Genomic DNA, 13,325 nt, shown 5'->3' with positions numbered 1-13,325 from the left:
CCTTGACTCAGTTCAGACTAAGTCTCCTTCCTGCTTCTCCCTTGGCACGAAGAATTCTTTTAGCTAGGAACTTCCCTTTCATTTGTAGGGCCTGTTCTGTAGAGGTGTTCTACCTGACTGAATGCATCAAAAGAGATGTGGCAATATTTTCATCTCTACCTTTTTTTGAATACTGTCCAAAGGTGGCTATTTCCATCACTCATATCATTTACCTTTCTGAAATAAGCTTCTGACACAAATGCTCCCTTTTTCACATGCAGCTGACATTGGGGAACTTCTGGAGCAGCTCGTAGAGGAGATAACTGGCTCATTATCTGGCCCAGCCAAGGAGTTCTACCAACGGGAATTTGATTTCTTTAATAAAATCACCAATGTTTCAGCTATTATCAAGTAAGTATTGTACTTCAGAAATTGTGCTCTTTTGGGGCTCACTGTTCTGTTAATTACCAGTGTCCTGATTAGGAGGCTAAGTTGCTTTTTGGGGTATTGGGATAGTGTTTTCAGGAAAAAAGAATTAATTACTTATATGATAAGAAAATGATTTTTTTCTTAAATGTAACTTCAGAGTTGTAGCACGATGCAAAGGCTCATTTTAGTTTGACTTTTAGGGATAATTCATATCTGCCCTGATCTCGCTGCTCGTGCTTTGAGCTAGCAGTCTGTCTGAAACAGCTATAACTTTTTACTTTGGAAGCAAATTATTCTAAACTTGAACTTTAGTTTTTAATCTGATTTTATCAAATACATTGCGGTTGGTAATAGTGGAATGAGGTTCCATAGAAAAGTGCGCTGATACAGGAATGGAATTGGTAAAGCAATTGGTGCTCTTGTCCTAGTTGAAATCCCATCAGGCTAGTTGTCACCTGTACCATTAATTTGGCTTTTTGGATTATGCTGTCAGTGTTCGCCTGAACAGTAAGCAGAACTTGATTCAGGCAGGAAAAACAGCACTTCTCTGTTTAGGTCTACCAGATTGACTGTCATTTTTTTGCATATTATAACTTGTTATCAACATTTTCTGTGGAGTTTAAAAACAAACAAACAAAACCAAAAAACCTCAAGCATAGGTAAATGGTTTACCTTCTGCTAAAATGCCATGAAATTGCCTTTTCCTCTTCTCAAAGAGATTTCATGGTGCAGTGTAATACAAAGACAATTGTTCTTTTTGCATATCTAAGTCTTTTTCCTTCATTCTTAAATTGTGGTTATGGAGAAAGATTTGGTGTCATAAACATTGGATTGTTGATCTCTTAAAACTGAAAGTCCTGCTCAGAGAGACATTCTCGCTGTTGACTGTAAAGACTGCAATAAGATACGTAATTTAACTTTTATAAGCTTGCCAGTGGATGGCAGCAGCTCAGCACACAAAGCTCTAAGTCTGTAAGTGTGGTTTCATTGCATATTTTTAAAACATTCTCTCGTGTATGAAGGTATTTGAAAGTCATATAAAATGTATTTCCTGGAACATACCTCCTTTAAAATGAAGTTTTGCAAACCACCAGGATAAGGGCATCAGGCTAAAGGACACTTACATCACAGAAACAATCAAATATTAAGTGCCTTCTATGTGCACGTTAAGATGTTTTAATCCAGTAGGATGAGTTAAAAGCGGGGGTTAGGATCTGAATATCTTAATATTTACAATGAAATCAGTCTGCTGTTTGTTAGTATGAAGTCATAATTAAGCAACTGATAATAATTGTGCTTTGCAAGCATTGCATTTTGCACCTGAGCCTTAAAATGAATCCGGGTTTTGTGCATCTCCAATGTAAAGACAACATAGAGGAGATGCTGTTTGCTTTGTAGATGGCATAAATGAATAAATGTATCATCTGTGATGATTTCATTATCTTAAGTGTTATGTTGCTGCTTCAGTAATCTGCTGTACTGCTTAAAACTAGAGCATAAGTAATACCTTTCAGTTGCATGCTGCTACACCAGGTGAGCATGCAATTGTGTGACTGACTTCAACAGATGGTTACCACAAGTGCCTGCACAAATTGGGTAATTGTATGTACTAATCGTTAACCGTGTTACCAATTATCCAGTTGATACCTGCAGTCATGCTAAGTATGTGAACAAATTAGGCGTGTAATTGCATAGGCATTTTGCTGGCTTGTCCTTTTCCGGTGAGCAATGTTCTTATTCTAGAATAAGTTCCACAAGGGAAAATTATATTGGTATAACTATAACGGTGCTTACAAAGGTATAATTATGCTCAAATTTCTGTGTAAGGAAGAGCCTTCATATATTTCATTCACATCTCTTACGCTGTTTGGGTTTGTCAACAAGCTATATGTCAAATAAATGTTAAATCTACACAGGAAAGACTATAACCTTCATTAAGACAGAAAATGTTACGGTTATGTATTGAGCCTGTAAGTTCTCTAGAAGTGGTGCAGTAAGAGATCTTTGTCATTACAGGAAGAAACATTTTTACTGAAGTTTGTATAAATTTGCAACAAATTTGAGGCTAGTACATAGACTAATATATAGTATGCAGATAAATAAAATATCATTCATCTTTCTAGGCCATTCCCTAAAGGAGATGAAAGAAAAAAAGCTTGTTTGAGTGCTCTATCTGAGGTGAAAGTGCAGCCTGGTAAGAAGTGATTTAATCGTATAATATAGTGGGCTTTTTGCATTCAACATGAGTACTGTATTTTCTGCAAGCAAATCTTGAAACCTCTGCAAGTGGCAGGTCTCAGTTTTGGTGCTGGTGGCTGTTCTTCTGTTACAGCTGGATTGTTTCTCTCTTGAAACAGTTCAAATATTTTTACCCACCCAATAATTTTTATGTGGTGCATCAAAACTTGCCCAAGAGCAAGTTAGAGAATGCACATCATGGATAAAAGTAGAAATGTATATCTGAAGAGGGAAGATAAGTAAGCTCTATTTCTTTGGACCACCTTCTTTTTTAAAAAGATGAGGCGCTTTTGCGAAGTTACGTTATCTCAAGAATGAATCGTGTCCAGTTCCTTTCATTCTCCTTTTCCTCCCATCAGGCATTCCCTTGAAACATCATTGTCTGAAGGTCCTTACAAATCTTGAACTTATGTTTTCCCAATCCAAATCTTCTCTTTAAAATGAAGTTGTTTGAAAGCTTTTCCTGATCTCTGTCTAACAGGTCTCAATTCTCCTACCATGTGTTGGTTGCTATGGGCCCTTCCTAGCACACTGGGACATACTGCCACATCTTATTAGGGACTATTGTAAGAGAAGTCCTGTCTGTATGTTTCTGTGGTACAGATTCTGCAGTATTAGTTCAAAACTGTATTATTTTAGTTTCTGGCAATCACTCACTAATGCAAAGGATACTGCATCCTTCGTGGCTCACAGACTGTAATCTCCAGTTTAACATTTTATTTAATTCAAAACTATGTACTGAAGTTATAGACACTAACATCAGTTATTCTCCAGCTTGCATTGTCACACTAGCGAATGGATTTGTTCTCAGCTGTCTGCTTCATTTTGCAGGCTGTTACTTGCCCAGCAATCCTGAAGCTATTGTTCTGGACATTGATTACAAATCAGGAACTCCTATGCAGAGGTACCAGGCTCTTGTTATATTCTCCCATTAAGTTAATTCATTATATTTAGCTATTTTTCTAGAAATTCTTGTTTGGCTCCCTTGCACTCATCATCATCTTTGTTTTTATTACAATTTAGCGCAGCAAAAGCACCCTACCTGGCCAAATTTAAAGTGAAACGATGTGGAGTTAGTGAGCTTGAAAAAGAAGGTTAGTAACTGCATCTTAATCATTGACACTACTAATTAAAAGTCAGTAATTCCTTTAAAATTACCTGCTTTTAGTGACCTGTACTACTGCAGTAAAGTTATTTCCATGTTGAACTTTATCTGCAATGGTTTGACTCAGAAATGAAACTGGATCAAAGGAAGAGAGAAGAAAATTCTGAAAACTTAAATCCATGTTTTGCCCCCCCCCCTTTTTTTTTTAAGTCCCAGGAAGCAAGCCACATAGGTATCTTGAAGAAATGTTAACAGTTACTTTACTTTAGACTAACATATAAATTGATTGCCTTTCCCTGGTTTTTAGACTGTAGCAAACTCCAGGTTTTGGCAGGTTTTTCTCATAATAAATTTTGTGGGATGTTCCAGTTCCAGTAGACAAAGGGAACTATCTTATGGCATTCACCTTGCAAGGCAGAAATGTCTGTAGTGCACCTGCAGTGAAATGTTGTGGTTTTGAGTGCTGAGGCCTTGTCATGATAGAAAGTTACTAATTAAAATCCATGTCTGGGTTTTGCTTTGTACTCTTCTTGCAGGTTTGCGTTGTCGTTCTGATTCCATAGATGAAAGTGCAGAAGAAGGGGTGGACAGTAAGAAAATCTGTTGGCAGGCAGCTATCTTTAAAGTGGGCGACGACTGCAGACAGGTACAAAGCTATCAGGCTTTGCAGTTATAGAAGACAGATTTGTAGGTGACAATATGTAAGAAGAGAATAATTTTAGTACAGAAATACTTTTCTTTGGAATTTTGAGAATCTCCACTAGTTATGGACTGAGGGAGAGAACTGTGTTGCACCACAAGAGAAATTCTGGTTTGGAAACAAAGGCTATTCTTTCAAGACAGTTTACCATGACTTAGAATTCTTTTTCAGAGTTTATTTTTCAGTTGAACTATTGGTAACACAGCAGTAGTTTCCAAGGTGATATCTTGTACTTTGAAATTTGATTGGTTTTGATTAAGAGGGAATGCTAGCTGTTATCCCTGGAGTTATTAGTAGCCCCCTTATCAAAGAGTGATGGAAAAGTTTGTTCTTCATAGGTCAGCAGTTAAATCTTCAGTGTTGCTTGCTACCCACTTAAACAGCATTTATCTTTTCCCTTTTCAATTTCCCCCAGAGCCACAGTGCATGCACAAGCACACATCTGCAGACCTGCTGGGGTAACTTCATGTTCACTTCAGAGTTCTTCAGAGCATTTTTGTAATCTAACTTATGGTCCGTAACCCCTGTAATGCTTGTGCAATTTTTTTCTTGTATTAACAGGACATGTTAGCTTTACAAATCATCGATCTCTTCAAGAACATATTTCAGCTGGTAGGCCTGGATCTCTTTGTGTTTCCATACAGAGTGGTGGCCACAGCTCCTGGGGTAAGTACTGCTGTAGAAAATAGTTCCTAATTAAAAAAGACTTTAAAAAAGACTCTTCCAGCACACATAAAAATTTCATATTGCAAGGAAATACTGTCCACATCACTTATGCCAAATATTTGGAGTACTAGTGACAAAAAGAGTCTTTGCTCTCTTACTTCCTGCTTTTCTAAAGCTTTTGGCTCTGAAATTTTGCTGCCTGTGGTTATTCATGTTAGTTGTTTGATTTTTGGGACTACATTGTGCAAGTCAGTGGCAAGTCACAGAGCTTGTCTTACGTTGCATGGAAATCCTAAAAACTGGATATAGTTTTTTTTATTATTACACTAGAAATTCTGTGTTCAGTGATCTATAGGCTTCCCCACATTTCCCAGGGGACCTGTATGACTGCCAAGAGCCATGAACAAAATATATGTTGGGAACGTGCTTTACAGACCTGTTTCTCTTCTTCCCCTTCAGTGCGGTGTTATTGAATGCATTCCTGACTGCACATCCCGTGACCAGCTGGGCAGGCAGACAGACTTTGGGATGTATGATTACTTTACAAGGCAATATGGAGATGAGTCTACCCTTGCATTCCAGAAGGTAAAATATCAGTTGGCAAGCACAGCAAAAGCTCAACTGAGAAACATTCTAGCTATAAGAAATAATGAAAAATAATTGGATAATGACTACCATAATGCTGTATCTGGTTTCTGATGCTGATAATCCATTTTTAGCTATGAGTAAGTTAGCTAAAGAAGTTATCTCAGCGGTAGATGTATGGAGAATATCATTGAACATTGCTTCAAACTAATCATGAATGGAAAAAAAGAAAAAAACTCTGTTCAGCTGTATCTGCTCCTGGGATGGAGAGTTATTAAATTCTGTGTTCTTCTGATTTGTTTTAACTTCTTGTTTGTACAGGCTCGCTATAATTTCATCCGCAGTATGGCTGCATATAGTCTTCTCCTGTTTCTGCTCCAGATTAAAGACAGGCATAACGGCAACATCATGCTGGACAAAAAGGGACACATCATTCATATTGGTCAGTCATATCCACATTCGAATTTCAGTAGTTACCTTTTCTTTCTGCTGTAAAGTATTGCTTGTAGCAGACAGTAAGCCATTTCCCTTTTGAGAACAATCTACATACTGATTTCGCAGTTTGTAAATATACATGGGATTTTTTCATGCCTGTTCAGTATTGTATGTATATTTGTGTTGGCTGCTTCTGTGTAAATTTAGCTTTGCAAAGTTTTACCAGCTTCAGGAAAGTATATACACACATATGTATGGATTATGCATGTATACATACTTATGCATTCATACATACATATATGTGTGTATATATATGTATAAATATATAAATGTATCTTTGGGTTCCTTTCATCACTGTATCGGTATGAATTAAATTTGACACGTAAATTGATATAATTGTGTGAGGCTGTAACCTCTGCTTTAGCTTTGTTTTCTGGAACTGCACAGATGTTTCAGCAAGGAGTTTATTTGATGTCATCATTCTTACGTCTAGTCTAATGTCCTTGTGATGATTCTTTTGTTGGTGTTCTTACACTTCACCAAAGCTTTTTTCCCATTGGAGTTGAAATGGTAGAAAAAGTGGGCATTAATACATGAAATCCACCTCTCTTTTCTTCTGTCAGCTTTGACAGAGCACAATTAACCAACAAAGTTTATGAGGCAACTTATCTTTTGTGCACAGATTTTGGATTCATGTTTGAAAGCTCACCTGGTGGAAATCTGGGCTGGGAGCCTGACATTAAACTGACTGATGAGATGGTGATGATAATGGGAGGAAAAATGGAGGCAACTCCATTCAAATGGTTTATGGAGATGTGTGTCAGAGGCTATCTGGCAGTCAGGTAAGGTGTTCTTAACTGCTCAAAAGTGGAAGTGCTTGCATGCCTAAAACCAGATGAGAAGATAAATATAATAAACATTTGTCTGTAGGGGGTCTGAGCCTGTCAGACTGTCCTGGTACATCTTGCAAATTTTGAAACCACTTAATAATCCTGCAATTTTGCAGACTAACTTTGTGGGGTTTTTTTCTGTTCTTAGGTTATATTTGAAAATTTTATATATTATATTCAATTTATAAATGTGATGTTACACACATTTCCTCACACGATTTAGTATGCTGTTAAAACTGTGCAGTAAGAAACTACAGGAGAATCAAAATCTTTCTTGTTTTCCCAAATAGGACAATCACATTGATCACCATTACAGGTAGTTAATTAGGTAGGAGATGTGAAAAAGTGCTACAATTTTCAGATGTAAAATACGCAGGGGCTTTGGTAGCTCAGCTCTTCAGCTGTGATTGCCAGCCAGTCACAGTAAAGATTTGCAACCTTGCTCCATACCGAGCAAAAAGAGTTTGCTTTAACATGCAGGAGCACTAATAAATCTATATGAAGAGGATGTTGCATGTGGGGAGGAGGAGGACAGTACAATGGAGTCCAGATATACTTGTGACAGAATGAGATTTTAAACTATCGCTGATGTTATCTTACAGAATCAAAGTTTCTTCAGCTAGTAGCCCCAGAAGGGGCTGTCTTGGAGTCAAGATCAATTTGGTTCCTTGAGGGGGAGCAGTCTGGAGAAAGTTTTGTGTCAAGGCAAAAATGTCACCCAAGTAGTAGAGTAATAGCTTGGGAGGTAAGAAATGTTCTGAGTGGGAGGAGAGGAAGGAGGAGGGAAGCTGGGCTGATGTAGCAAAGAATTACATAGAGTATTTAGGAATTGGAAGATAATCTGTTACTGTGGTATTGCTGGTTTCAGCCTTTTGTACTGTTTTGATGCACTGATTCACCTTTCTGATGCCAAAGAAATGTTGTTTACTAAAGCATTGCTTTGTATAATCCTCCTTGAGACTGTTCATCTTGCAGCATTCTGAGTATCTGGTAGTCCAACATAAAGGAGTGAATTTAATTAAAGTGACAGACTGCAAGCAATGGTGTAGGTCCACCAGCAAATGTAAGAGGATTACATGTGTTGATTTAATTACAGAAAAAGGTGTGATCCAGCTTGTTGAACTCACCAGCTCGCCTGCTTTACCTACTAAGGCTGCAGAAGTTTAAGCACTGTAACCTTTTTGTCCTCTTTTTCTCTAGGCCTTATATGGATGCTGTCGTCTCACTGGTTACATTAATGTTGGATACAGGGCTGCCCTGTTTCCGAGGGCAGACAATCAAGCTGTTGAAGTAAGTCAGCATATGTATGAACTGGAAAATGTTCATATGTTCTTCACAGAATGTATACTGTCACAACTTGTGCAGGTCATGCTGGTGTCATAGGTGCTTAAATGTCTTAACATGGTGAAAATGGTAACTTTTGTTTGTAGAGTATCTCAGAAAGTAGGAATTCCAGAAGCCTTTTCACAGAATTAAGTTCAGGCTGTTCAGTGACTGTGGAAGTACATGGATTATCTTTAAGTTCGTAGGACTAGCAAAATACGACTGTAAAGGAAGGATCTGCTTTAATTGAGAGGTAATGTGTTGCAGTCTGATGCCCTCTGAAATGGTGTTGGACTCTGAGGGACACCGTCTTAAAATTTGTTCTACAGATAATGCAGTACTGAATGGGACTATGTTGTAACATCCAACAGTTTAGGCAAATACAGATTCTAATGTGACACTTTAAAAACAGCCCTTCAGGCTTATGCCTCCAGAGTTAGCTCCAGAGTGAGCAGAATTAGCTCAGCATTTTCTGCATATAACTTCCTACAATTTCTAAAGATAAGCACAGATTTATAAAGTACGATGGGCTGGAGCTCAAGGGCACCACTAGATACAAAGATATTTTAAAAGCAGCAGCTGCCTAGAAAGAGGGATCTGCTGTTCCTGGAGTTACCATTAGACTGATGAAAAGTTTACGGCCTCTGTCTCCACTGTAAGACTAACGGCAAGTGCTTTTTAAAACATTACATGATTACCTCATTAATTTTACTCTTGCTTTTTGTGATTTTCTGCATATAGACACAGGTTCAGCCCCAACATGACTGAACGGGAGGCTGCAACTTTCATCATCAAGATCATCCAGAATTGTTTCCTCAGCAACAGGTTTGGCATCTATGCATGTCTTCTCACTATGGCTAAAGGAAGGTCATCAAGCTTTGAGCAGAGCTAAAAAGTAGAGTGTTATCAATTGGATACCAAACATCTTTGAGTTGTTGATACTTGGATAATGCAGGATAGCAGCTTTGCTTCTGAACATGCTGCATCTCCTCCCTTTTACGCTGGGAAGGAAGGCTTAAGTCCAGGCTGGTCAAATAGCAAGGCTGGCTAGTCTGAAGAATAGAAGATTTTCTGTCAGAGTGAATCTTTGGCCCAAAAGTTAAGCATTTTGGCTCCTTTGTTAGGGCATGGCCAACTGTACTATTAGGGTTATATGTCTAGTTGTGATATCCCCTTTATATAGGATAGGGTCACCTCTGTAAATAAAGGGATAAATAGTAAAGAATGGTACTGAATGGCAACAGGAATAGCATGCCTTCTGGTCAGAATGGAGAGAGATTGATCTTGAAGCTTGTTCCCTTTTATTTTGTAAGGAGAAGGTTTCTTGAAAAACAATATGCATGGTCCATTGGTCTGAGTAAGAATGAAGCTGCAACAGGACTACAGTGACTTTTCAAAATCTTTTTTGTAATTGCTTGTAGACATTAAGTTGCTTGAATATCCTCCTGAAATTCAAAGCTGCTGTTCTGTGCAGAAGTGTATTTGACTCTTCTGTAGAAATGAGTTCAAATCTTTCTACTAATTTATTCTTCATGACTTGATATTACATTAACATATTAATCATTTTGCTAGACCATGTGTTACTTATTGTATAATATTGACTAGGGAAAAATGCCTCAAGTAGAGAACACTGGCAGTGTGGTTTTTGAATGTCTTTGTAGCTGGGCCATGTTTATTTGTCATCTACTATTCAATATGCTGAATGGAATAATCAGTTCTTAGCAATTTAAAAATCAACTTAATCACCAGCTAGCCAATCAGCTGTAGTTTTTTTTTCCCTTCAAGTATACAAATAGTTCGGTATCTTGTGCAAAACTTTTGAAAGGAAATTACATGTAAAATGTAATTTTAATACATTTAATATTTTAAATACAATAAATTTAATACTTAAACATCTTAAGTGCATGTTTTATTGTTATCCCAGATAATACAGACTTTGTGGGATATATTGGAGAGTCTAATACTAACTCTTGTGTAGTTCTGTATGCGGTCAGCTTGAGACTAGCAAGGCTTACTAGCTCAGATACAGCCCTGCTAGAATTGAATTGGATTTTCTAGTGCCTGCTGGTGCATCTGCTCAGAATCTTAGATTAATATTGGGAGTTGCAAAGGCAGTCTCACTGCTGTGTGAATGCCCAGAGCCAGCTTAGTTCTGACAAGCCTGAGCTTCTCTGCCTGTGGCATGGTTAGTCTGTGACCTGAATAAGCTCTGCCCATGGATAATTGAGTTATCTGTAACAAGGCTTAGATCTGTTTGTTCAGTCACTCATCAGAGATGCTGCTATTAATGCTGTTATTTCCCCTGCACTTTTATTTTCATTATTAGCATTCTCCTTAATTAAGATTACTTTTATTTCCACATAATCCTGTCTCCATGCAGCCCTGATGATCTTGCTTCGTTCATTGTGCATTTCCTTCTTCTAAAACAAACTGCTAATGCAATGTGAGGTGCTTCTGGCTTATCCAAACACAGGATCCAAGCTGCTGTTGCTGTTGCCACACTGAGAAGCATGGAAATACTTTTTTCTTTCTTTCTTTTTTTTTTTTTTAACCTAGTTTAAACAAGAGCAGGATGTTTTGTGCTGTTCATAACAGTAACTGGGCCTTCACAATGCCTTCAAAGCGTGTGGGGCTAGTTTTGATTAGCAGCTAATTTCCTTCACCCATGTTTTGTTTCTGTGGGACCTTGATGTTTTTCTGTGACAATGGATGCAGTGTTTTTTTAAACTTTTACTTACCTCTGGCTTTGCTTTTCTTCTCTAGGAGTAGGACATATGACATGATCCAGTACTACCAGAATGACATCCCATACTGAGAGACGCTAGAGATTCACTGCCCAAGTGAAACATGCAACCCCGTGCCCTCACTCCAAACTTGTAATAAATAGGAGATGCTCAATCACACCTCGCTATCTTCCATCTTTTGTGTATGTGTGTACATGTGGGTACGTGTTTCCTGGACGTTGCAACAATCAGTCCGATTCATTCCTTTCGCTTTACCAGGTTATATATATTTCTGTTTTTCCCTGGATTTTTGGAGTTGGGCTGCAATCACAATAAAAATTGTACTACGATTATGAATGTTTGAAAGAGGTCAAGCTTGTGGAGTTTGATCATTTTTGATGGCATGCAAGGATTTTATAATACCTTTAAAAAGTAAGAAAAAAAAAACCCCTTTCCTGCACAATCCCACAAAATGCTATGGAAGGGAAGGGTATGGATTTCTCTTTAGAAGCAGAGATGTTGGCTTGTTCTAATTTTACTGTAGAAAAAGCCTGATAATCATCCAAGGTGGTGATGTCTGTGTAGCTGTGTTTATACTTTGCACTGTACGTGGTCCCTGCTATGTGGTCAGTATTTCATATGTACATGAAGAATGTATTTTTTCCTTTTGTGTGTTTTAAAAAAGAGACTCTACTGAAGATATATTTAATCTATAAAATGTAATAAAAGACCTTAGACTTTGTGTCTGTTGCAAATCTTTTGCCATGCGCTGAGTTTTAGTTTATACATCATTCTGCACATTTGTGTACTGTTCATTATATTGCGACCTTTCTTTCTACTGCAGAAATCAGATTTCTTCTTCAGCTTCTCATTTATCTTAAACAAAATTTTTTATTCATAAATGTAGGACCAAGGTAAAGCTCCCTCCATGCTGCGTTCAAAGTAGCCCCACCCTGGGCTGGGACACAAGTCTGTCCCTTTCTACAGGCTTGTCATTCTAGAACGTGCTCTTGAGAATTTACAGTCCCAGCTTTAGGGGTTTTTTCCCCACATGTCCACTCCGTGCCCGCTCTGGGAAGGGGCTGTCAGCGGCCGGGCCGAGCCTTGTGCTGCTCCCTCGGGCACGGCGCCCATTGCCTCCTTCGCGGCCTGCCCCGCGCCCGGGGAGGCGGGGAGCAGCGGGGCCGGGCTGCCCGGGCCCTCCGCAGCTGCGGCTGACGAGGCCGTTGGGAGCTCCTGAGCGGGCCCGCCCGGAGGGGACGCAGCTGTGAGGGCGCAGCGCCGAGGCGGGGACGCGCCCTGAGGGGGCTCACCCTTGAGGAGAAGCCGCGCCCCGAGGGGCTCGTCCCTGAGGAGGGGCTGCGCTACAGCCGGGGTCCAGCTCTGAGGAGAAGCCGCGCCCCGAGGGGCTCGTCCCTGAGGAGGGGCCGCGCTACAGCCGGGGTCCAGCTCTGAGGAGAAGCCGCGCCCCGAGGGGCTCGTCCCTGAGGAACGCTCAGCCCTGAGGAGAGCACAATGCTGAGGGGCGGAGGTGTCGTGAGGGAGACCCAGCCCTGAGGCGGGGCTGTGCTAAAGCGGGGGTCCAGCTCTGAGGAGAAGCCGCGCCCCGAGGGGCTCGTCCCTGAGGAACGCTCAGCCCTGAGGAGAGCACAATGCTGAGGGGCGGAGGTGTCGTGAGGGAGACCCAGCCCTGAGGCGGGGCTGTGCTAAAGCGGGGGTCCAGCTCTGAGGAGAAGCCGCGCCCCGAGGGACTCGGCCCTGAGGAACGCTCAGCCCTGAGGAGAGCACAATGCTGAGGGGCGGAGGTGTCGTGAGGGAGACCCAGCCCTGAGGCGGGGCTGTGCTAAAGCGGGGGTCCAGCTCTGAGGAGAAGCCGCGCCCCGAGGGACTCGGCCCTGAGGAACGCTCAGCCCTGAGGAGAGCACAATGCTGAGGGGCGGAGGTGTCGTGAGGGAGACCCAGCCCTGAGGCGGGGCTGCGCCGTGAGGTGGGTTCGGCCCTGAGAGGGTGGATGTGAGAGGGTGGATGTGTGGTGAGAGAGAGGCACCCAGCCTGAGGAGCACGTTGTTGTCGCCTCTGAGTAGGCGGCTGCAGCCCTGAGGGGAAGGGCCATGGGCTGTAGTTGCCCAGGCTGGGCTCTTAGGGCTCCCCGGGAGCTGGGCTGTGGCAGCAGGCTGAGCCTTGCAGGGTGCAGGGAGGTCTGCGTGTGAGGGGACGGTTGGGCGCCTGCCCTGCAGGGCTGATGGTGTGGT

The 13,325-nt window shown here is 40.9% G+C and overlaps 1 protein-coding gene across 4 annotated transcripts in view; it reads left to right on the top strand.

Moving 5' to 3' along the window:
• PI4KA (phosphatidylinositol 4-kinase alpha) overlaps positions 1-11,815 on the top strand; it is a 64,797-nt gene extending 52,982 nt beyond the window's left edge. For 3 of the 4 annotated variants that reach the window (XM_072879804.1, XM_072879803.1, XM_072879807.1), the window contains exons 44-55: positions 261-390; positions 2,532-2,602; positions 3,478-3,550; positions 3,670-3,740; positions 4,288-4,397; positions 5,013-5,117; positions 5,577-5,702; positions 6,024-6,144; positions 6,820-6,979; positions 8,228-8,317; positions 9,092-9,175; positions 11,114-11,815. In XM_072879804.1, coding sequence (XP_072735905.1) covers positions 261-390; positions 2,532-2,602; positions 3,478-3,550; positions 3,670-3,740; positions 4,288-4,397; positions 5,013-5,117; positions 5,577-5,702; positions 6,024-6,144; positions 6,820-6,979; positions 8,228-8,317; positions 9,092-9,175; positions 11,114-11,165 — 1,193 coding nt within the window. In that variant the 3' untranslated portion in view covers positions 11,166-11,815. The other variant, XM_072879806.1, reaches the window with a different exon arrangement.
• Positions 11,816-13,325: the final 1,510 nt, after the last annotated feature.

This window comes from Ciconia boyciana, chromosome 15 (genome assembly GCF_034638445.1).
Source record: "Ciconia boyciana chromosome 15, ASM3463844v1, whole genome shotgun sequence".
NCBI lineage: Eukaryota > Metazoa > Chordata > Aves > Ciconiiformes > Ciconiidae > Ciconia > Ciconia boyciana.
The sequence above is the reverse complement of the archived record's forward strand: the minus strand, read 5'-3'. Positions and strand labels throughout refer to the sequence as shown.